Source organism: Molothrus aeneus, chromosome 18 (assembly GCF_037042795.1).
Source record: "Molothrus aeneus isolate 106 chromosome 18, BPBGC_Maene_1.0, whole genome shotgun sequence".
NCBI classification, from domain to species: domain Eukaryota; kingdom Metazoa; phylum Chordata; class Aves; order Passeriformes; family Icteridae; genus Molothrus; species Molothrus aeneus.
Window position 1 is genome coordinate 13481308 of NC_089663.1, and position 22391 is coordinate 13503698.

The following is a 22391-nucleotide window of genomic DNA, read 5'->3' on the forward strand; positions in this document are numbered from 1 at the left end:
CAAAGTGACTGCACATCGTCTGGAGCACGAGTCACTCTGCATGAGCTGAGCACCGGCTTCTCCTCCTTCCAAATTCTCCCAGACACCAAACTAATGAGGTACAAAGAGTGTGATGTGCTCTGCAACAGCTCAGCTCAGCACGAGCAGCAAGCAAAGGGAGCGTTAATGGAACAACGGGAAACGTGAGACCAGCAAAGGAGCTTTAACACAAGCTGCAACCATCATAAATCAAACTCTGCTTTGAACATTTGTCGTAGGCTGCAGTTCTGAAATCGTCACAATATTAGACATAAAATGCTGTGAAAAGGAAGCATAACTCACCCTTGTTTAACCTTGTGACACAGCATGGCACCAGGAATTCCTTGCCTAAGCAATGTTTTAGAGAATGCTTTCCCTGCAGGCTTTACCTGCAATGTGGACAGCACCTTAGTTGGTATTTTCACTGATTGCCAAGCTGTCCATACAAACTGAAATTTGGTACTAAAAGCACATCTTTGGCTTCTCAGCCCTTCAGGGATTACATGAACACAGATTTACACTGAAAGGGTAAAGAACACCAGCATTGGAAACCGTTCTGCAATGTCACTGGGTCACTCCAAATGGAAACCGTTCTGCAATGTCACTGGGTCACTCCAAATGGAAACCATTCTGCAATGTCACTGGATTGCTCCAAATGGAATCTGTTCTGCAATGTCACTGGATTGCTCCAAATGGAATCTGTTCTCTAATGTCAATGGGTCACTCCAAATGGAATCTGTTCTGCAATGCCACTGGGTCACTCCAAATGGAATCTGTTCTGCAATGTCAATGGGTCACTCCAAATGGAATCTGTTCTCTAATGTCACTGGGTCACTCCAAATGGAATCTGTTCTGCAATGTCACTGGGTCACTCCAAATGGAATCTGTTCTCTAATGTCACTGGGTCACTCCAAATGGAATCTGTTCTCTACTGTCACTGGGTCACTCCAAATGGAATCTGTTCTGCAATGTCACTGGGTCACTCCAAATGGAAACTGTTCTGCAATGTCACTGGGTCACTCCAAATGGAAACTGTTCTGCAATGTCACTGGGTCACTCCAAATGGAATCTGTTCTGCAATATCACTGGATTGCTCCAAATGGAATCTGTTCTCTAATGACACTGGGTCACTCCAAATGGAAACTGTTCTGCAATGCCAATGGGTCACTCCAAATGGAATCTGTTCTGCAATGTCACTGGGTCACTCCAAATGGAATCTGTTCTCTAATGTCACTGGGTCACTCCAAATGGAATCTGTTCTGCAATGCCAATGAGTCACTCCAAATGGAATCTGTTCTGCAATGTCACTGGGTCACTCCAAATGGAAACTGTTCTGCAATGTCACTGGGTCACTCCAAATGGAATCTGTTCTGCAATGCCAATGGGTCACTCCAAATGGAATCTGTTCTGCAATGCCAATGGGTCACTCCAAAACCTCCCCCTGGGAACAGTATTTCCCTGGCCTAGGTCTGTTTATCACAGAGTCCAGGGGGAATTTTGAAGCCTGATAACTTGAAGTAAATGAGAAGAGGGAAAGACTGGTAAATGATCAAAATTAATCTGTGTCAGTCTCTAAGCACAAATAGCATTTTGCTTCTCTGAAGGGTCAAGGATTAATTCCATTTCAAAGCACATAATTGCAACCTCTTCTGTTTCTTGAGGACATTCACAATGTAGTAGAGATTTTCCAGAAATATTAGCTAGCATTTCTAAAACTGTGCCTATAATGTATTTTAAAAAGCATTATGTTAGCTGTCTCTAAACATATCTCTGCATCTTTTTATACTCATGCCTTAATAGGCAACTGCCAAGTGAGTACCAATTAGCTGCTCAAAAGTATATAAGGATTAACAGTCCTTAAACTAGAGGCATATTTCAGAAATCAAAACTGCAGGAAAGCCATATAATCCAACAGAAATTGTACAGAGGCACAGGATCTGGCCAAAATATGAACCTTCATCAGGAAAAAATACGGAACAGGCCTCCTTAAAGTCTGTATATATTAACAGGACCATGAGAAGGTTTTCTCCTCAGATTTTCCTAAGCAAAGTTACCAAAAGGTTACAGTTTGAGGCCAAATTCCCTTGAGAAGAAAAATAAATCTACCAAAATAGCTGCAAACACATCCCATGGATTAAAGGTTATATAAAAAGCCAACAGGTCAGAAATACCTCGCTTCCTCCTCTCCCTCCACAATTCCATCTAATTAGATTGAATGCCTTTTTATTTTGTTCAGTGCAGAGAATTTCTGAAATCCCAGTTTAATCAAGCCTGAGTCCTACCACTCCTCTGAGGCACCATTTCCTTCAAAGCCATAAACTTCAGCTGAGGTTGTGTTCATTTTACAGTATTTTTCCCCCCTTGAATTAATAATAACAACAAAAATCGAATCATATCCCAGCATCTCACCTACACTTTATTAAAGCACTTAATTTCTGATCCTTTAAATATTCTCCTTTATGCCCAGGCCTCTCTCATTTGTTACTGACAGAGACATCTGGAGCAGGTGAGCAGCAGGAGGATGCTGAGGCTGTGATACCATTCCCAAGGACCCCAGGAACCACACAAAAGCAAACTTGCTGTTCCCTCAAACCGAGGGCCAAGTTTTGACTTTGATTGTGGCTGCACAACCCCAAAGATAGGGGCTGAAGTCTGGCTTTTTGTATTTGATTGCAATGCTAGCAGTGTTACAGCTGTTTCCATCAGAGCTGCCTCTGGCCAGAAGAGGCACTGGGCTGTACAAAGTTATAAAGTCCTTTTTCAGTGTCACAGGAGGGCTCAGACAGGAGCTGATTTTGGTTCATTAAAAAGGCCCCAATACTGGGCACTAAAGATGTCCTTAACCTAAGCAGACAGGGACCCTTATCAAGGTAAAACAGGACCTGCTTAACAGAAACCCAGAAAATTCAAACTGGAAAGCAGCAGCTTTTAATTACCAAGGTGACAGTCAACAAAAACAAGCTTTGCCCTTTTAAAGGTGATGAAAAGAAGGAGAATGTGCAACACCGGACTCAGTACAAAGGTGAAACAATGGATAAAGGTCTAATTGCATGTTTACATGATAAATAGAGAGACTAGAGGGCCTTACAGGCTGTTACAACAGTAAATTTGGTTAGTGGCTGAAAGACCTGAATTCTGGACAGCAGTGTCACCTCCCCGTGTGTCCAGGGCAGGGAAACAAAGGCAGACCCAGCAAAGCCTCAGCCAGCTCCATGCACTCCTGCCAGGGTGTCCTGTTGGGTTCCAAAAGCAATGGCCAGGTTCACCTCTCTGGGGATTGCTTTCTTCTCCCACTCTTCTGCTGCTCCTGCCTTCCCCTCCCAGAGAAATAAATAAAAGAGGTCTTTGTCATGGCAACTGTGGAGCTCCTCACACAGGCAGCCTCCCAGCGAGAATTGCCTCTGAACAAGATGCCCACCAGATACTCCCAGGAAAGTCCCAAGGGAAATAAATATTGAATTACTTGGATGCTTTAACTCAACTCTCAGTAGCCAGTGTGTCAAAAATGATATCCAATCAGCTCAGCTGCCCAAAGCTTGCAAGAGCATGTGAAAAAAACAGCTGTGTGTAGACTTCTTAATATGTGAAAAGGGATTGTTTTCCAAAAAATGGAAGTTTGGCCCGCTTGGAATATGTCTGATTTAACAGAATGCCCTGCACATCATCTTCTGGGGCCACCAGCTGTGGAGAGTGGATATTGTGATATTATCCAGCTCTGAAACAATGTAAGAGGAATTTCATTTTAGAAGGCAGATATGGACTGTTCTGTGTATACAGGAAGCATGAAAGCATTATTTGGGAATGATAAAAACTGTCTTTCAAGAGAGCGCTCTGTGCAGGCCTGGGGAAGGGAGAATGCAGCTCAGTGCTGTGATCAATGAAAATCTTAACAACAATCCAGTCAATGGGAATCTCTTTGGAAAGGACATCAGGACATGCTTGTTTGTCTCAGGGAAAGGCTGGGCTGATTTGGCTGCTTCCCCACAAAGCCCTGGCATTTCTGATGCCCTAATTCAATCTTAGCCTTCTGACACGAAATTCCTGCTGCACTCAGGACTGCCACCCTATTTCCTAGGGCTTTATGGGGTTTCTTTGCTCTTTCAACAAAATTCAGGCTGGGCTCTAATATACAAAAATGTGAAAGAACCTGATATCTGTAGAACAGTTTCAGGATAGTTTTAAAGCAATCTTAAGTTCTGCATCGTGGACATGGGTTTGGAGTGAATGATGAACTTCCAGATGTTCACGACTGATCTGAAAGTGACTTTGAATTTCAACACAAAGAAGTTCTGCCAGCAGAAGATAACACAGAGAAATGGAATATATACAGGGGAACAGAAATTCTGAACTCATCAATGTCACCCACTTCTGCTGTAATAGTAACATCAGCATCCCTGAACTCCAGACAAGATCCTATCCACTGAGCTGGGAGCATTTTGGTTCTTAAATTTAAAACCAGATGCTTCCAAAAACCCAGCCTTCATCTAAAGAGGGAAGAAATGTGTTGCTAAACAGATGTATTAATGCAATGTTATCTTAAAAGCAGGAAAATAATCAGCCAAGATAAGGACGTTCCTACATCACATATTCACTAATTACGACATGCTTCCATGTTTTATTTTAACTACGTGGAAACAAAAGCTATTTTAATTAAAGAGAAGACAGCTACACAAGCTAGAACTGGAAAGTGAAATGCCTTAAGCAGTTCTTTGGAGGACTTCACAATGTCTGACAATTCCAATCTATTAGCTACCCCTCTCTCCACAGAGATCATGATTAGCCAGCAAACTTGCCCTTTCAATTCACTCAAAGCTTCAATCTATTCCATCTGTGCTCTCTGAACCTCTCATTTCCAATAGGTTCAGGGTAATTCAGAGCAGCCAGGGAGGCTGACAAGCTCTGCCTTTCTTTCACATCCTCAGGGCTACATGCTGACACCTTCAAATGAATTCAGAAATAAATACAATATCACTGCTTTCACACAACATCATCATTGCTTTGAATTCCATTAAGGAAGCACACAGGTGTAATTAGGAATTGGGCAGTGACTCAAACAGCCCTTGCCCTCATGCTGGTCTCACCATTCCACTGTAATGGAATAAAACCCTCCTGTGAGCTCACAGCTGGACCCAAAGGCTGAGTGCCTCAAGAATCCAGATGGACAGAAAAGGCAACTGTGATGCAGATCAGGGGGCATTGTAAGGGTCCTTGCACCTCACTACACTCTGAGCAGCAGTGGCACCTGTGGCAGAGCTACAGCTCCCACATGGAATTTGTCTGCTGGGAGGGATTCTGGGGGTGGGAGAGAGGCAGGAAGCCCACACGAGATCTGATGAGCACTAGGACTTAACCAGCTCAGTTCAGGAGAGAGGAAACACCCAAGTGGTGAAGAGCTGGGAAGTGTCTGGGTGACAGGCAGGTGTGAGGGGTCCCATGCAAGAGCAGTCTGTAGTGCTGAACACTGCACTGGGAGCCAGTGTCTCTGCTCTGTAGCTGCAATGGGATGTTGGCTTGCTGAGGACTATCAGCTGCAAAGGCAATTAGAAATACACCAAGTGATCACTGCCAAGCTTCTTTCCATTTGGCCTGGTTTCTATGCTTGAACAACAGCTAAGGTTGAACATCACCTGGCTCTATAAGCATGCTGTCTGCAAGGGAGTGAGAATGAAAAGGCCTGGGAACAGATTACTGGATGTACAGCTTGGTGCTACAAACAGAAAGCATTCACTGCAGCCCTGATGAAGGCACTCAGCCCTTTTTCATCTGAGATCTGATGAGTGTGTGGCCTCAGGGTGAGATTGTTCACAGTCCCATCTCTGTTGGAAAGCTTTTCTTTTTGCTCCGTTAGTTTTCCATCAGATCAAGGAGCTCAACCACCTCAGTAGGCAACTGCAGTATTACTGGAGCTGGTGCCTGCAAAGAAAAACCCCAACCTCTATAAATGAGGAAAAAATATTAGTTTTCAGCTGTCTCTGTGAGCTCCCTGCATGGCTCATTACTCAACTGCAGAAATGCCAATGCCACACAGGAAAGAGATTGCAGAAGCCCCAGCTGAGGCTGACTGCTGTGAGCAGCTCTACCATCCATGCTCCTTTTCAGAGCAGATTCAGCCCAGTAAAGAATTATTATAATTTTTTTTTCCTGTTTCCAGCTTACAGTCTAGGTTTAAGTGAACAAAATCCGACCCACAAAATACAGGAAGGCACCACTGGTCAACTACTGCACCTGCACTATCCCTGTAAAGTGGGTTTTTTTAATTTCCAGGAAAAGGTCTGTCAGAACCATTTTCTACAGCCAAATTACAAAAATTCTGAACATTGTATCTGTGAAGTTAGGCCTTGACTCCTGAAGGCTTATTGTTCCCAGCTGTGTTTTCACAGCACTTAGCAGAGTTTTCCCAGCAATGCTGTGTGGTTTCATTATCTCCTCTGGAGCTGCCTGGCATCTCCAGGAGCACACAGTGCAGCGTTTCTCTGGCCCAGCTGATGCCTACTCGTGCAGGGCAGAAGGCAAGCTCTACTGGGAGAGCTGAGAACAAAACAAAACCCTTCCCAGTATCACCCTCGGCCAGCAGGTCAAGGGAACACACTCAGAGGATCTGAAAGTGTGAGAGCTTCCATTATGCAAAGGCCAGAATGTGCAGAGAGACTTTTTACTACTGCAAAGAAGAGGTGAGAATGACGAAGCTTGCATGCATGTGAGAATATCTTACTGCAAAGACAAAAGGAGTTATTTTCAACAACTGAATGCAAAGGAGTACCTGAGCATCAGCTGTTCTGGTTTTCCTTTCCGGGGGGTGAAATAAAGTACAAACCATTTCACATGAGATTATTGAGAAAAAAAGCAAAGCTATCTTAGCTGCTGCAACTTGCAGCCAGCATAAGCAAAATTAAGATTTATTTATTCCATGAAAATTTATGGTAGTTTAATATTTGTCTTAGTCTGAAACTTAAGTGTAAAGAAGGGATTGTGTCTTCTTAATTTAAATTGCTTTAATGAATGTGAGGGCAACTCTGCAGTTTGGCAGAATACAAGTTTCATTGGATAAGATCAAGTATTTGTTTAACTGAACCCATCAGACCTCCTGGGATGGCTCTGGTGAGGGGCTGTGCACACCCTGTGTGCCTGGAGCAGCTCACAGAGCACAGCTATTCTGATTTTCTCTATCCCATCTTCACTATCAGTTCTTACTCTGCAGAGTACCACCACAACACAGAGCTCAATCTTTATTTCTTCTTCTTGTCTTCCAACTTCCATAAATTTCTTCTGGCTTGCCCTCAATCTTAATTTTCTGGGCTCCCAGCCTAGAGTTTCAATTATTTTCTGATAACTCGTATAGGTCAGTACTAAAGTTCAATGTCATCTCTAAATCTAAGATTATATATGGTCTGTTTTCTTCCGTGATTCCTTCTGTTCATCCCATTGCTGAAAACAAGGCTTGGTATTGGAAAGAGAACAGCAGCAGCACTGACCTATAAATAAGGGGGCAGGAGAAAGTGCAGGAATTATGGAGGGATTCACTTGTTGAGTGTCTGAGAGAAACATTGATTCAGAAATTGGAGAAGAAAATGACGAGGTACTGGAAGTGCCATTTGCTAAGGCCCAGTCAGATTTAGACTGAAGGAATATAATGATCAGCCCTTCCCAAGACAGATGTCAGAGAAGGACAAAAGATAACTGAGACTGCCACAACAATTCCACAGAGGAGATTTTGATCGTTTCCTGTTTGTAGGAAGAAGATAGAACAAGGGAGAGAATGTGTAGTGCTTGTGACAAATTGATCAAAGTGGCAGCAAACATCTGCAACAAGTCAGAGGGAGGCCCAAAAGGGAACGCTGCAGAGTCAGCACAGATGTGAGGATTAGAGGGCTGCTCTTCTCAGGCGGAAAGCAAACGAGAATGCACTTGTTCTGAAAAAAGGATGGCTTTGGCACTTCACAGGATGAACTGAGACACTGGAAAAGCCCTCTTACACCAAGTAACATCCTGCAGGACTCTTTCAGCATTTGGGGGGGACTTTTCTTCATCCCTTGATCTTCACTGTCTCCCAGCAACTTTCCAGACAAGTTGGAGGCCATAAGTACCTAAGGGCTGGGAGAGTGAACTACCTGAGAAATGATCATCTGACCCACTGCAACTGCTGGCATCCTGCAAGCTCTGGGAATGCTCCCCTCTGCACCTAAACCCGAATTCACTGCTCCTCACCTGGGCTGCCAAAGCCCAAAGCTGGCAGCACTGCAGATCAGATATGCTGCCAAAGTCATCCTTCTCTTCTGGAGCTGCTGAAAGGAGAACAGTTGAAGAGAATTTCCTCATGAACCATCATTTTATTATTATTGATGCAATTTGATTATTTGATGAGAACCTATAATGCACACGCAGACATTCTAAGCACCAAACTATAAATACAGGAACAAAGGTCTATATTTAGTATTCTCCACTTAGAAGCATTTCTCTTTCTTCAGGGTGTGATCCAAACCAAACTCATAATTCTGACAGGAATAGATGAAAGGAGCACATGACTGCATAGAAATAGAACAAAACCAAACAAATACATGCTTCACCAGTGATTATTGTACCATTACTCTGATCTACTGCTGCTCAGATAAAGAGGCTAAATAAAAAGGCAGGCAAAGCCCCAGTTGATGCTGATACTTGTATTGTAAACTGCTGCAGCTGAAACAGCAGGGAGCATCTTCAGCAATATCCAAAGTTATGACAGGACAAATGGGGAAAAAAGGTAACAGCAGCAGCAAACACCTGTGGAAGATCACAGATCTTAAGTATTTACCTTAGTTAGCTTTACACAAATGAATAATTAAGAACAATAAAGGAGCACTGAGATACCACTCAAAACATCAGCCTGGTGGACAGCATTGACAAGGAAATGCCACCTTCTTTGTCAAGGGAATTCAGAGTGATATTTTCTTTGTATTTTTTATCAGATGAAATTGGTTCCAAGTCAGACTCCACCTAAGGCTAACGAACAGGATTTTGTCTGATTCTCTGTGTGTTCATACAGGTTAGCTCAGAAGTCAGAAGAATCCATTTCTTTAGACTCCTTCAACTTCCATGTCCCATCAATAACACAGGGACCAGCCAAGAGTCCCTTCACCATCTCATTACCACCACTGCCCACCATGTTCACAACTTACCAGACTGAAGGAGCCTAAAATAAACCCCAAAGACTTGAAGGGGCAAAGAAGGAATGAAATATTTCTAAGATCTGTACCATCTGCCAAAAAAACTACTTTTTCATAAGTGGTTTGTTGCATTGTTAATACAGGCACTGAAAATATTTTATTTAATAGTTTATTAACACAGAATACAACAGAAATAAATACAAAACCATCTTTATGACATCTTCTTATAAAAAGCTTTTTATGTTCCCTTTACCATGCTGCTGTTTGAAAAGGCTTAGATAGCATATTCATTGTAACATCAGGGGATGGCATCTACTCCATCCCTTAGAATATTTTAATCACACACATGCTTTCATCATATCTTTATTCTTTTCCTTACCCCACTCTTCTTTTCTATTCTTACAGGCCTCTGAGCAGCTCATGCTGTCCAGCAATCAGAATGTCACGTTCCAATTTTTAACACAGATGCTAGAAATTAATTATTTTCATGTGGTAAAATGTACAGCAGATGCTGTACAGCTGCAAGTAAACCAAATTCTGTTCTGAACACCTTGTATTTTGTGCAGACAAGACAGTTTAAAAAAAGGGAAAGCAGGGAACTGGAGTGGTTTTTCAAAGGTTACAGAAAGCCAATGGATACCCTCACTCCTAAATCACCATCATGAACCACTACATTCCCCTGGTCTCATAAAGAAGAGAACTCTAACAAGGTAAAATGACTGCATTTTTGTAAAAGGATAATAATGCCTGACTTAAAAAAACGGGATGCAAAATAATGCTTTATAAGGTCGTTGACAGTAATAAACCAGTACTATTAGAAGGCCACTCCAAGCTATCAGTCATTTTTCCACTTTAGAGCCTATCAAACTGAGATATTTCTGCTCCACAAAATATCAAACAGTATGAAATCCTCAATTTTGTTGGAGATACCAATGTTCGTGTGTGGCTTGTCTGAAGAGATTTTGTTTATTTTTAAAAACACTGAGCGTGCTGCCAGGGCTGTAGTACAGCCTGGCTCAGTGGAAACCCATTAAAACCACTTTGCTGGGCAGATGGTGTCAGAGAGTCAGGAGCACAGAACAGAATCCCACTGTGCACAAGTGTTCAGTATGCAAGAAATCATCTCCTATCAGACAGTGCTGCAGGGGACACAGGCAGCCACAGAGGAGAGCAGAGCACAGCAAGGGCAGGGTAGGCTCACAACCCAGAAATGTGGAAAAGGATTTGGAACGAGGGAGCACGAACTGCAGAACCTTCTTGGCCCCTTTTGCATGTGTTCCTTCCAGAGAAGGAAGGACAAGTGTGTTCAGTGCTTTCAGTGGCCAATTCTGTAGGTGAGCACAGCACCTAACAAACTCTGGGTTAAACAGATCCTAAACAGAACACACACAGGGAAAATGAGTGTAAAAGGATTCCCTGTACTCTGCAGCACACGTGGCAGTGAACTTGCAGTGTGTGGGCACTCTTTTCTCTGCTGGGCACAATCAGCTGCTCGGTTCTGCCCCAAGCCCTGTATTGAGAAGCACATAAAGAGATCCTTCTTCATCTGCAGAGCTACAGACTTGTGACCCTGAGCAAACTAGATCCTATTCTTATTTCTGAGAACAAGGTAAGGATGACAGCAGTGTGACTGCAGGTACATGGTGTATTTACAGATTTATCACACTGCAAAGTTTTGCAGAGCTGAATAGTTCTTTCAACAGTAGCTCAAAACACAGTCTACAGAAACAACATCAAGCAGGAAAACCTGACAATATACCCACTGCTGGCAGCAAAGTAGGAAGTTAAATGTAGGAATCTGACATACACAGACAAGAAAGATAACTACCCCATGTGTACCAGCAAATCAAAATTAACCAAGCAAGGCTGATTACATTAGGACAGAGATGCAACACTAAAGGATAAATACAGATACTGCAAATGTAAGCAGATGCAAATCACCATTATTTTCATGAAGACAAGTAGAATGAGTCACCATGGCTCAGCAGAAAATGGAGGATACAATTATGTGCTAATCCAGAATCTTTAGTACAGGAGTGGTTTGAACACTAAATGGGATTGCTTCTTCCCTCTATTGTGGATTAGGTCAATATTCAGAGACAGTACTAGTTACCTCTGCCAGCTTTGGGTTCCTCCTCTTGCACAATGAATTTACATAATGTTTACTGAAGACATAAAACTACACTTTTAAAAATATAAATAAAAAGCAAGTGATGTTGAAGGCCCACAAAATTCAAGGTTTTGAGACCATTCAGCATTAGATGAGACTGCACTCTGTGACTCGGATGATTTTTTTAGCATGCAGGACATGCAGAGTCATCTGTGTGATTATCTGGACATCTGCCTTGCTCCTCAGCAAGAGATCTGCAGACTGTCTGCTCAACAGTCTGCCTCTCTTGAAAGCAAACACTTCAAAGGACAAGATGTGGAGCATGCTGGTGCAGCTGGAGAGGAGCTCCTGTTGCTCCTCAGTCCATCTCAAAGCTGTGTCCCCCAAGGGTAAAGAGTGTGTTGACATCTTTCCACACCTCTGCTTGTGGCGCTTGTTATTATTACCCCTGCTGCTTTTTCATACATACCCAGCTAACTGATTTCTCTGTTGTTTTTATAAGAGCTACCTTATTCACTATCCTTCCCCTTCCCACAGTTTAGAATCTGCACGGTCATTTTCAGATGTGGGTCTGTTTTGCTTATGAACCATTATCACAGTAAATTTCTGAGACACTTCTACCAAAACATCCTTGTAGCAAAGTCTTTATTTGCAAATAAAACCCCAAATAACTAGACAAACCAAACCAACTCAAAGTAACTTTAAAAACAGAGCCACATGGGCCTGAGAGAAGGTGAAGTGACTACAGGAGGAGGAAAGAAGCCTTCTGTTTCGTAAATCTGGGAAAATATGGAAACATTGATGACTCTCCTACCAACCTTTTATACACTGCTTGTACAAGAAACCAAAGTGCATTTTGCTGAGCCCCTTCCAGGGAGACAATTGTCTGCAGCACAGAAAACTCTCTCAAGGATTCTTTCTTGATGCAAAAACCCCATCAGTAGGGGTGTGAGAACAAACAAGCGTTCTCTGTGTGCAGAGCGGACGCTCCGAGGCAGTTATTGACCCCAGAGTGCAGATGCCGTGAGCCACTGGCAGGGTTGTCCTGCTCTGCTGCTGAACCACTGCTCAGGGTGATTCCAACAACCTCTGCTGCCCTGGATCACAAACACACCAGCAGCGCCTGTGTCTGGAGCACAGGGCAGCACCAAACAGCCCACAGCAACACTTCAACTGCCACAGCTAGTGCCACTACACTGGTTTTTCTCTTTCAAGGAAAAAAGCCATCTGACCTCCCGAAAGAAATCCAGAGCATCTTACACAGTGCCCTGGTTTTGGTATTGTCACAAAGGTCTTTGTTTACAAGCAGGCACAAATTGGGATGCAGTCTGAAAGCAGCCTTGTTACTTCCATTTCCTCCCCTCGTTTTTTTCTCCCTTGCACGCAGAAGGTTTCTGGCACTGGTTTCACAACACTGCTCAGATGTTCTATGAATCACCACCGGTGTGTGGGCTACAGGCTGAAAAATACCACTCCAGAAAACGCTGTCTAGTCTGAATTGAGGCCTGCTGAAAGCACTGAAATGCCCTGACTGACTGCAGTGGGCTCAATAGCAGGGTGTAACTCCTTCCACCACAGAGCTGTGAGTTCCACCCTCCCCTGGGTCCAGTTTAAGGCACAGGACCAAAGCAGGAAATGGAAGTTTGCATGGGTACCACACAGGCTGTGCTCTGCAAGATGAACAGTTTCAATCCCTTGGCTCTGTGGGGCCATCAGAGCAACACCTTACACCGGAATTAAGTCTATTCAATAAAAGAAGAAATCAGGGACATGAAGAGGCCAATCCTCGTTCTGCAGTGAACTGTGCCCACATTTCAACCCCAGGGCAAAGTAGCCTAAGATCCTCAAACATGCACTTTAAACTGCTCATGATAATTAGTGTTATCTACATGTCTCGGACCTACTTAAAATCCACTTCATTTGGAGCTGCCATTAATAATGCAGCAGGCAATACTACAAAGACTGGTGAAAATCAAGTAATTTAATGTACCACTTTATAAACCAAACTTGGGATGAATCTCAGCTGCCTCTTCAGCTTCCCTGCAATCAATCTGTCTGCAGTCATGTTTATGTATCCCAGGACCCGTGACAGACTGCCACTAGACTTGGCATCCACAACCACCTCAGGAGCTTGATTTAATGTGAATGCAGCATGAAAAATCAGATTATCTTTTGATTCTCTCCTTTATTAAATAAAACTGATCTTTATTGAATAAAGCTGCTTTTATTAATACCTAAAACATTGGTTGGTGTCACAGAGCCTGCCTGTCCTAAGGAACTAATAAAAGAAAAGACAGAAGTAAAAAATGAGAACATTACAGGGAAATATTAGAAACCAAATCACATTAAGCCAGTATTGCAGCTGACAAATAAAACACGGGTCTAGCTGTGGAATTTTTTGTTCAGTCTGAATTTATTATTTTTACTGAAAGAAAAGGGATCAGAATGGGGTTTTTCCCACAAATACTCTGTGGCAAGAAACACAGCAAGAGTGAAAAAGTGGAAGTGGTGTACCCCTTCCCTTTTGGTGTATCAAACAACTTCAAGTTCAATGCAGCTGGGACAAAGCACAGAAACTCTGGATTTAAGGAAACTTCTTGAACTTAAAGCTGGAAAGATTTAATTTCTTTTGGGGGTTTTACAGAAAACTTTTGGGGTTTTTGACCAGAAGCAGAGCTCACAGGAAAAGCTCCTACTGACCCCACATGTACTTTATGCTGACGTGAAAGCAGCAAGCACCACATTTTCCATCCAGACCAGCTGCACATCTGGAGCTGATGCCAGAAATGGGTCTGTCCACAAGGAACACCAGCACCGTTACTCTGAGGAGGAGAATGTGTCCCTCATCATCACGATCCCAATCAGTCAACATGAACTGTAGTTCAACCCTGAACTCTTGTCTAGCCACCACCAAGAAGGAGTGGAATGAAAATACATCTCATAAATTGCATAATCATTGATTTTAATCCCATATACAGAATTATAACCCATTACTAATTTACTACCACTTTTCTAGAGGAATGAACCAAAACTAGACATTTGGGGTTTGGTTTCCTTGTTTTCCCATACTCACTTTGCTGTAACAGGAGATTTGCATCACTGCACATGTGCTCTGCACATCTCTAGCTATGGGGAACACCCTGAGGGGATACAAGGAAATCCTGCCTAATACACTTGCCAAGCCTCCATTTCAATTAAATTGAGAGAAAAAGAAAATCAAACCAGCAGCTCTATGGCCTGAAATATCATTAGAGAGCAACTTGCAGGAAGATTTCTGCCCAGGATGACACAGAAGAACAAAATGCTCAGCAGAAGACAAGCAGAACAAGTCACTAAAATATTCACTTGGTTTTTACTGTCAACTTAAACTTGAAATTTGAAATCAATGAAATCCGGTTTTATATGGAGACATTCATAATGAAAAAGGCTCCTCAATCATTAGTTTCACAGTATAAATCCCAAAAGTGTTTGGCATCTTATGGGAGATGCTGTTTTTATTCTAGACTTAAGCCAGGCATGGAACCTGGAGCTCAAATAAAATATTGAAGTTCCTATTGTACTCCAGTGGAGCTGATGAATTTCCATTTAAACAAGAGAACAAAACGCCCACATTATTGTGCCTCTTGCATATAGTTTGTTTTCATTAACAACAGCTGGACCTGGTTATTTTTTGACTGAAGACTTCCCAAGAACTTCTTCCCACCTTTGATAGCAAACAGCAAAACACTGAACTGAGGGCCAGCATTGGCCTCCTAGGACTGACTCAGGAAAGCTCTGCTGAGGACAAAGCTGTGAAGTGCAGTTACAGAGCATAATCACCCCTGCCCTGACACATCCATCTGCTGTGAGACTGAGAGTGCATTAACACACGTGGATTCTGTCATCACTGACAAGCTGGCCTGGTAGATCTTTAGCTCATTATTGAAAACATTTCATTTCTCAGGCTGGAGCCCTGCATTTTACAAGATAAAAGCACAGCAAAATCACAATAGTATTCTCAAGTCTTCAACATTATTACCTGAAAGATTTGGAAACGGTGCAGTACAAGGTGTGTTGCCATGGTTCTGAGTAATAAGCAGCAGCCCTAGCCACAATAGACAGCTGATTGCTGTTGCATGTTAAAAGCTTTTGTATCTCCTTAGGAAAACTTTGTCATCGTGTCGTAAATGAGAGAGTTTTTCTATTAGCAACAGAAAAGCATCAAAGAAACATGCCCTGTAGTAGTAATCATGCCTGATGTATTTTTTGTCTGTTCATCTTACTGCGTGGAGGGGGTGGGAGTCAACCTTTTACACTGTGAAGTTCATACCATAAATCTCTGGAACACTCTGGTCTTTCCAGTGTGTCAAGGCATAGCAGTGCAGATGGAGTCTGTCACCAAAGAGAAAATAAACAATTGCACTAAGGGCAGATATCTGTGTCACTGAACAGCAGAGTCCTGGCACTCCCACAGCAGTGGTGTCTTGGACGCCCGACGTGCAAGATCCATAGCACAGCTAACAGCAGTGCTTCTGCTGGGATCTCCTGATCTCAGCTTTCATGGAATCACATATTCTTTAGGCTGGAAAGAGCCCAAGACCATTGAATGCCACTGCTAAGCTAGCACTGCTCCGTTCACCCCTGACCCTATCTACAGTCCCTTAAATCCCTCCAGGGGTGGGGACTCCACCACTTCCCTGGGCAGCTGTGCCAGGGCTTGACAACCCCTTTGGAGAAGCAATTTTTCCTAATACATCTTTCAAAAGAGATGTAAGTAGCATTTCAGAATCAAATCACATATGAATGCTATAATTGCTGAGTTGGCAATAAAGAAATGCTGTATTCTGTAAAACTGAAATGCCATTTATTCCAGTCCTGGGATAAACTGCAATCTCAGTCCAACACTATGTGAATACAGTGTTAGGGCAGCAAACTCAAACACAGCAAAAACCAGGGAATGAAATGAAGTTCATACTCTTACTGCACTGTGAGCCTATCCAAAGTACTGATGATATTGCTTATAACAAAATACATCATTTACAGCCTAGCTGGGCAATCACAAGCTACTGGTGTGCAATGTGAATGAAGCAATCTCTTGAAAAGACTCTGAATTCTAATCCCTGCTGCTAATGCATTTCCAATTGCAACTTTAGAACGGGACTTACGTAGGCACCGCATTTAGGAACATTTGAGAAGACTTACAATTTTGTTCCTTTCTTTCTTTACCTGTTCTAAGGAAAAAAGGAGGAGAATGGAATTTGATACAGGGAAGCATCACAGAAATACAGAGCTATGTATTCTGCCTTCTGTCATAAATTCAGTTGTGGATACAAACTAATTAGTAAAAATAACTCACTTAATGAAAAAGGAAAGTGCTGATCTCTGGAAGTGTAAAAGGGCATTAAGAATAAGTAATATATTTTTTAATAGGGATATTTATAAGCAGGACTCTTTACCAGCATGTTTGCAGAATCACAGATTAATGCATATGCTTTGATTCCCCTCTGAAGACTAAACCACATGAAAACTTTGTTTTCCTGCCAAAATACAACTGCTGATGCACAGTATCTGCTCGGTAGATATGTATACTTCTCCTAATTGATATTTCACAGGAATGCTCAGAATCATCTAAATTAAGTATTGCAAAAAGTGCATTCACCTTTTGGCTGAGGCCATTGAAGGAAACTTTGAAGTTCCGAGGAAGCTTTAAATGCACACAAAAATATGTGCACTGCCTGTGTGCTGGTTTTCTGATTGCTACTGTAAACAAGCTCGAGGGCTGCAAGAAGGAATCACTGAGTTGGGTGAAGTCATGCCATCAGGACATTCCAATTCTCTTCAGCATGCAGGATATCAGACACCTGCTACAGCATCTCATCAAAGCTTTGAAATGTTTCACTATGTACCTGTTTCTTTGGTCCAGTAAAACACTGCCAGTCAGTCTGAGATACAGAAATTTTAATCTGAAAAATGGCACAGAAGATAACAGTGGGGCAACCAAGTCCAACAGCTTGTACCTCCGGGGATTTCAGACTGCCATACCACAAACCCTTCGTAATCCAAAGCAGAGCTAAGCTCAGCAGCAGCATCTTCTACCCCACCTAAAGTACAGTAAGGAGGAACAGATGCCTCAGGAAACTGCCAGACTGTTTGTCATGGTCAGCCAAGGAAAGATCCTTCCACTCAGGCTTTCCCATCGCATGCTCTGTGGTTTTGACTAGCACATGGCTTCCCCCAAGTCTTTCTGTCTTGAATCGTATCAGCACTCAAGGCACTACAGAGAGAGGGGAGAAGGGCTGGCTGTGCAAAATAAGAAACAAGATGCAGTGAAACAGAAGAGATTAAGACTTACCTTTGGAAAAAACTGCTGCCAGGCTCAAGAGGAGAGGCGACAACAGATGCCCCATATTGCTAATCCCGGAAGCACACATCCTACGGTTTGTGAAGCACTTAGGGATCAGTTTCACACACTTGGTAGTCAAAATCAAAACCGTTCAGCTGGAGAAGCTACATTTTCAGAAAAGGTCATCTGGAAAGCGCAAAAGGGATTTCCTTCGCAGAGAAGACTTACTTCTTTAGCGTTAACCCTCCCCCTTCCTCCCTCCTTTCTTCAAAACAGATGATGCTGTGAGAAAGCACCGCTCTCCCGCGTGAATAAAAAGCAGTCCGTTTGGATTCAGATGCCGGCGGGAGCCGCAGCCGCCCGAGGCGGGCGAGCAGCGCGGTGCCCCGCGGCCCCGCGTCCGTGCCGGGCGCTGGCGGGGCCGGGCTCGGGGCAGCGCCCGCCGCGGGATGCGCTTCACACGGCCGGCGCCCGCATCGCGGCGGCGCCCGGGCGGCACCAAAGTTTTCCTTTAGGCGATGATGATCCGCCCTGGAATCATCCACACGCGCAGGGCTGGTGGTGCGCGCTCTTTTTTCCTCTCGCTCTTTTTCAAGTTCCCGATTTCCTCATTGACCTGTCTGACTCTCTGCGCGAGAGGGAGGTCACAGGGAGGAGGTGACGGCGCTCGGGGCTGCCGGGGCCGGCGGCGGCGGCCGGCGCGCACCTCCCGCCCCCGCGGCCCGGCCCGCCCGCCCGCGCCGGCCCCGCCGCATCCCGCGGGCTGCTCGGGTACCGGGCTGAGCCGCCGCCGAGAACAACAACACGGCACGGCCAAACAAATAAATAAATAACGCCGAGCCAAGCCCCGCCTCGCCCCCGGCGGCCCGGCAGCCCCAATCCCCGGGCAGCGGGGCGCGGAGCGGGGCGGAGCGGGGCGGGCCGGGGATGCGCGGACCGGCCCCTGCCCGGTTCCTGCCCGGTTCCTGCCCCCTCGGCCCGAGCGCGGCGGGAGATAGCAGCAGCACCGATCGCGGGGCTGGAACCCGCCTCATCCTCGGCGGGCAGGGCCGGGCACAGCGCCGGGCACAGCGCCGGGCACAGCGCCGGGCACAGCGCCGGGCACAGCGCCGGGCAGCGGCCGCTCCGGAGCACGGGCAGGCAGAGCATCCCGAGCATCCCGAGCATCCCGAGCATCCCCGAGCGGCCGCCCGGACGGACACGCAGCCAAACACCCGCGGCATCCCTGCGGCTGCCAGCAGCGACATGAGCGTGCTGCTGCACGTGGCGAGGCTGGGGCTCCTTCCCTCGTCCCACTTTGCCGTGTTTTCAGCTCTCCCCAAGCCACTGCAAAAGTCGTGAGCCAAATCAAGTGCGGTGCAGGCGGAATAGGGAAATAATGTGAGGAGCATGTAATGGAATACTTCGTACATGTTGCAGAAACATCAGCAAAAATACCGACATTTGGTCGAAAATAGTCTCCAAAAGCGCTGGGAGAAAATAACTGACCTCAGGTTTTCCATTACAGAGGGTGTCAGTACGAACCCAAGCATTTGGTCAAACTTAAAAATAAGATCTATATTACTCTTGGCAGATAGAAATGCAGCAAAATGCAATTTACCACAGCCAAAGCAAAACAAAGCAAAACAAAACAAAACAAGAAGTAGCTACAAGAATTTATAGTCATTTTCTTCCTTCGTGGAGTACATGTTTGGGAGCAATAAAAACATTTGTCTGTATATCAACATCCACAACACTGGAGCTGTAAATAGTTAATCAAAATAAACTTTGCACACTGTTTGCCAACACTGAGAAGTACACGATTACCCATGCAGTGAGAAAAGGCTGCATTTTGTGTGGTGGTGTGAATTCATTTTAGAGGTTCATGTCAGCTTTGGAAGGATTCCCAGCTCCTGAGAGGCTCCCCAGAGCAGGAATGAAGCACATCTCCAGAACTGGCATTGCACTGAAATGTACCAGCTCAGAATATCCCCCACTGACAGAGGATAAATAACTGTTATTGACAGATGCTGTGGCCAAATTGCAGTGTCGTACAACATAGGAGAATTATTGTTAAACAACACTCTATCCCAGATACAGCAGCCATGCCCTGCAGGAGGAAGTCAGTGTCCAGCTTCCTTCAGAGTGGAATGTGCCAGGATAACAAACCAGTTAATCTGTGTTCTGCTGAAGAAGCTTCAAAAAGAAGTCTTTGCAAAGTATGAAAAGTGCAAAGGAAGAGCTTTCTCTCCAGATACAGGTGTGGGCAGTTTAGTCACCAAAGTAATTTAAGAAAAAAAGATACTGGAATAATAAGAAAACCAAACCAAGATTCTCTTCTTTTACTTCTACAGTTTCTGCCCCTATGCTTTTACATTCAGGTCTTTTGTGCACCATTTGGAGATGTTTTATGCATTGGCTTTTGTAAGGCCTCGCAGTCATTCAGTGAAGGAAGGGCAAAAGTTGTTACAGAAATGCAGAGTGAGAGAGAGTTTTAATGCCAGCCATATTACGTTTGCAAAATTAGCTTATTTCCCTTCTCTTCATATTTTGCAACATCGTTGTTGAAACAATAGGCTTGGAAGCACCTACTTCATTTTTCAGCCCAAACATGGAAACTGTGGAACCTAGGATCCTTCATCTGGGATGCTGCTACTCACTGAACAGACTAATTTTTTAATTTGATCTTGTGAGAGGGAAAAAAATTAATCCAAGCTATTACTTTTTCCTTAAGGTTTTTGAAAGTAATTCTGAAAGGTCACTAACTAATTATTAAATTTTATGCATCAATACTCTTCCCCTCCAGATCACTCCGCAGACCTTTTACTTCTAGTAGGTAGTAATGGACACTTAATATTTCATCACCATCCTCCTCCTCATCTTCCACTGTCCTGTTATCCCCACAAACCAGATTTGGGTCTCGAGTCTCTCTCAAAGCCAAGTGACCTTTGAATAAACTGTCGTCTTCAGTCCCTTCAGAGATGAACAAGTGCACCCATTTCTTGCCCTGCCCAGAAATAATCTCAGTTTTGGTTTAGTGGGCATTTTACTGAAGTGCCAGCTGAAGGTCAGGCCACTGGAATTTGCCCTGCAGAGTGGGTGTCCCAGTTCCAGTTGGTGCCCACGAGTGCAGGTGGCAGCACATCAGCTGTGCAAACTCTGTCCTGGCCAGCGCTTCTGGGATGAAAACCTTTCCTGTGCTCTGCTCATGGAAATCACAGCAATTCACACAACTCATAATGAGAAAACATCTTCCTGTTTCATTAGCAATATGTTATTTTGGCAAGAACGCCTCATCTCTTCTGGGTGATTAACACAACTAATTGTGAAGGAAGAACTGGCATTAGGAAAACATGAGAGAGTGGGGAGACCTGAAAACCCACAACCTAATGGAAAAGGTAGAAAACTGATTAATCCACACCCAACAAGGTAATGAGAAGGTCCATCCTCACCCTGAGACTCCTTGGTTCATCTGCAGTGTGTTACATCAACTTTATGTCATTAAAATTGCAAATTGTTCTGATCAGTTTATCAATTCCCATTCTTGTTTGAGGTTGGTTTTTGTTAAGCAGCAATGTCCCCTCTTGACAGGCTGAAAGCACAAGGCTGGGGGAAGCCCCACTGATAAGGCCAAGAGCTGCACAAGGGAAAACTGGAGCCAGGTACACGAGCTAAAATGTTCCTCTGCCCAGTATTTCACATCTAGATAGAGAAACAGATAGATATAGATATCTCAATAGATAAATCCATAGAGATAGATAAAAAGACATGGAAATACAGAATATATCTAGTGATCTGAAAGCAAACAATTCATTCCAAAAGCCAGTTGCATTTAAAAATTGTCTCTCAGTGCCCACAGACTGGAAGAACTGGACATGTTATTGAGACTTTTAACCTGAGCAGTTAGACATTTTTCTCCAAAAATATTTTTCACTTTCAATTAAAGTCTGAGGGAAAAATCCTGGTCGTGCTGAAGTCAGTGCCTGCCTTGCCACTAATTTTTACAGAGACAGATTTTTAATCCTATTTTTTTTTCTCCTTTGCTTGGGATTGCACAAAGGGCATTGAAATGGTTTATCTGGGTTTGCAACTGCACAACATTCAAAGAGAGGAGCAATTAGAGTCAGAGATTCAGAAGATGAAAAGGCATCAGCATGATCAGCTTGACCTCCCAGCAATTTTGTACAATTTCACATGTTGTCTCCAAAACACTGAGCAGCGATGAGGCAGCAGGTGTACTGTGACTGTCAGTAGAATGCACAGTGCAAGTCCTTCCATGACTATTTCATGTTTCTATCCCTGGTTTCCTCAGCACATCTATCTGTGGTCTGTTCTGTGTTTGTGCAATGCAGAGTTTTGGGGGAAGGGACTTCCTTCGGGTGCTTGTGTACCCCACATCTTGGCCAGCTGTGCCACAGCCACAGCTGTGATGCTCCCCCAGAAATGCTCTGAAAATCAGAACAGCTTGATGGGAGATGCCACAAAGACCACACTGAGTCACACGCTTCAGTTGCCTCTTAATTTCTGCATCTTACGCTTTTTTGACATTAACCAGCACTTAGATTTTTGTTTCAGTGACAGCAGGATGAAGCATTAAATCTTTGTTAATTTGACAAAAACTAATTCTCATCTGTTCACTCAAACCACATCGGTAAATAAAAAATGAAATCACTTGATTTCCTTATAATGCTTCTGTTTTATGACAAAAGCAGAGTCACTGAAAAATCTTGGCCAGGCTGAGAGCAAGATCTGTTTGACAGCCTGTATTTCTGCTGGCTGTAGCAGTGCCCCTTGAGTGCCATCTCCTTAATGATCAAAC

At 44.0% G+C, this 22391-nt stretch overlaps 1 protein-coding gene across 3 annotated transcripts in view; it reads right to left on the bottom strand.

Moving 5' to 3' along the window:
- The window catches only part of TMEM132D (transmembrane protein 132D), a 197120-nt gene extending 179291 nt beyond the window's left edge, over positions 1-17829 (bottom strand). For all 3 annotated transcript variants that reach the window (XM_066562220.1, XM_066562219.1, XM_066562218.1), the window contains exon 1: positions 17603-17829. In XM_066562220.1, the coding sequence (XP_066418317.1) occupies positions 17603-17681 (79 nt within the window). In that variant the 5' untranslated portion in view covers positions 17682-17829. The remainder of the gene's footprint in view (positions 1-17602) is intronic.
- Between the last annotated feature and the right edge of the window lie 4562 nt (positions 17830-22391).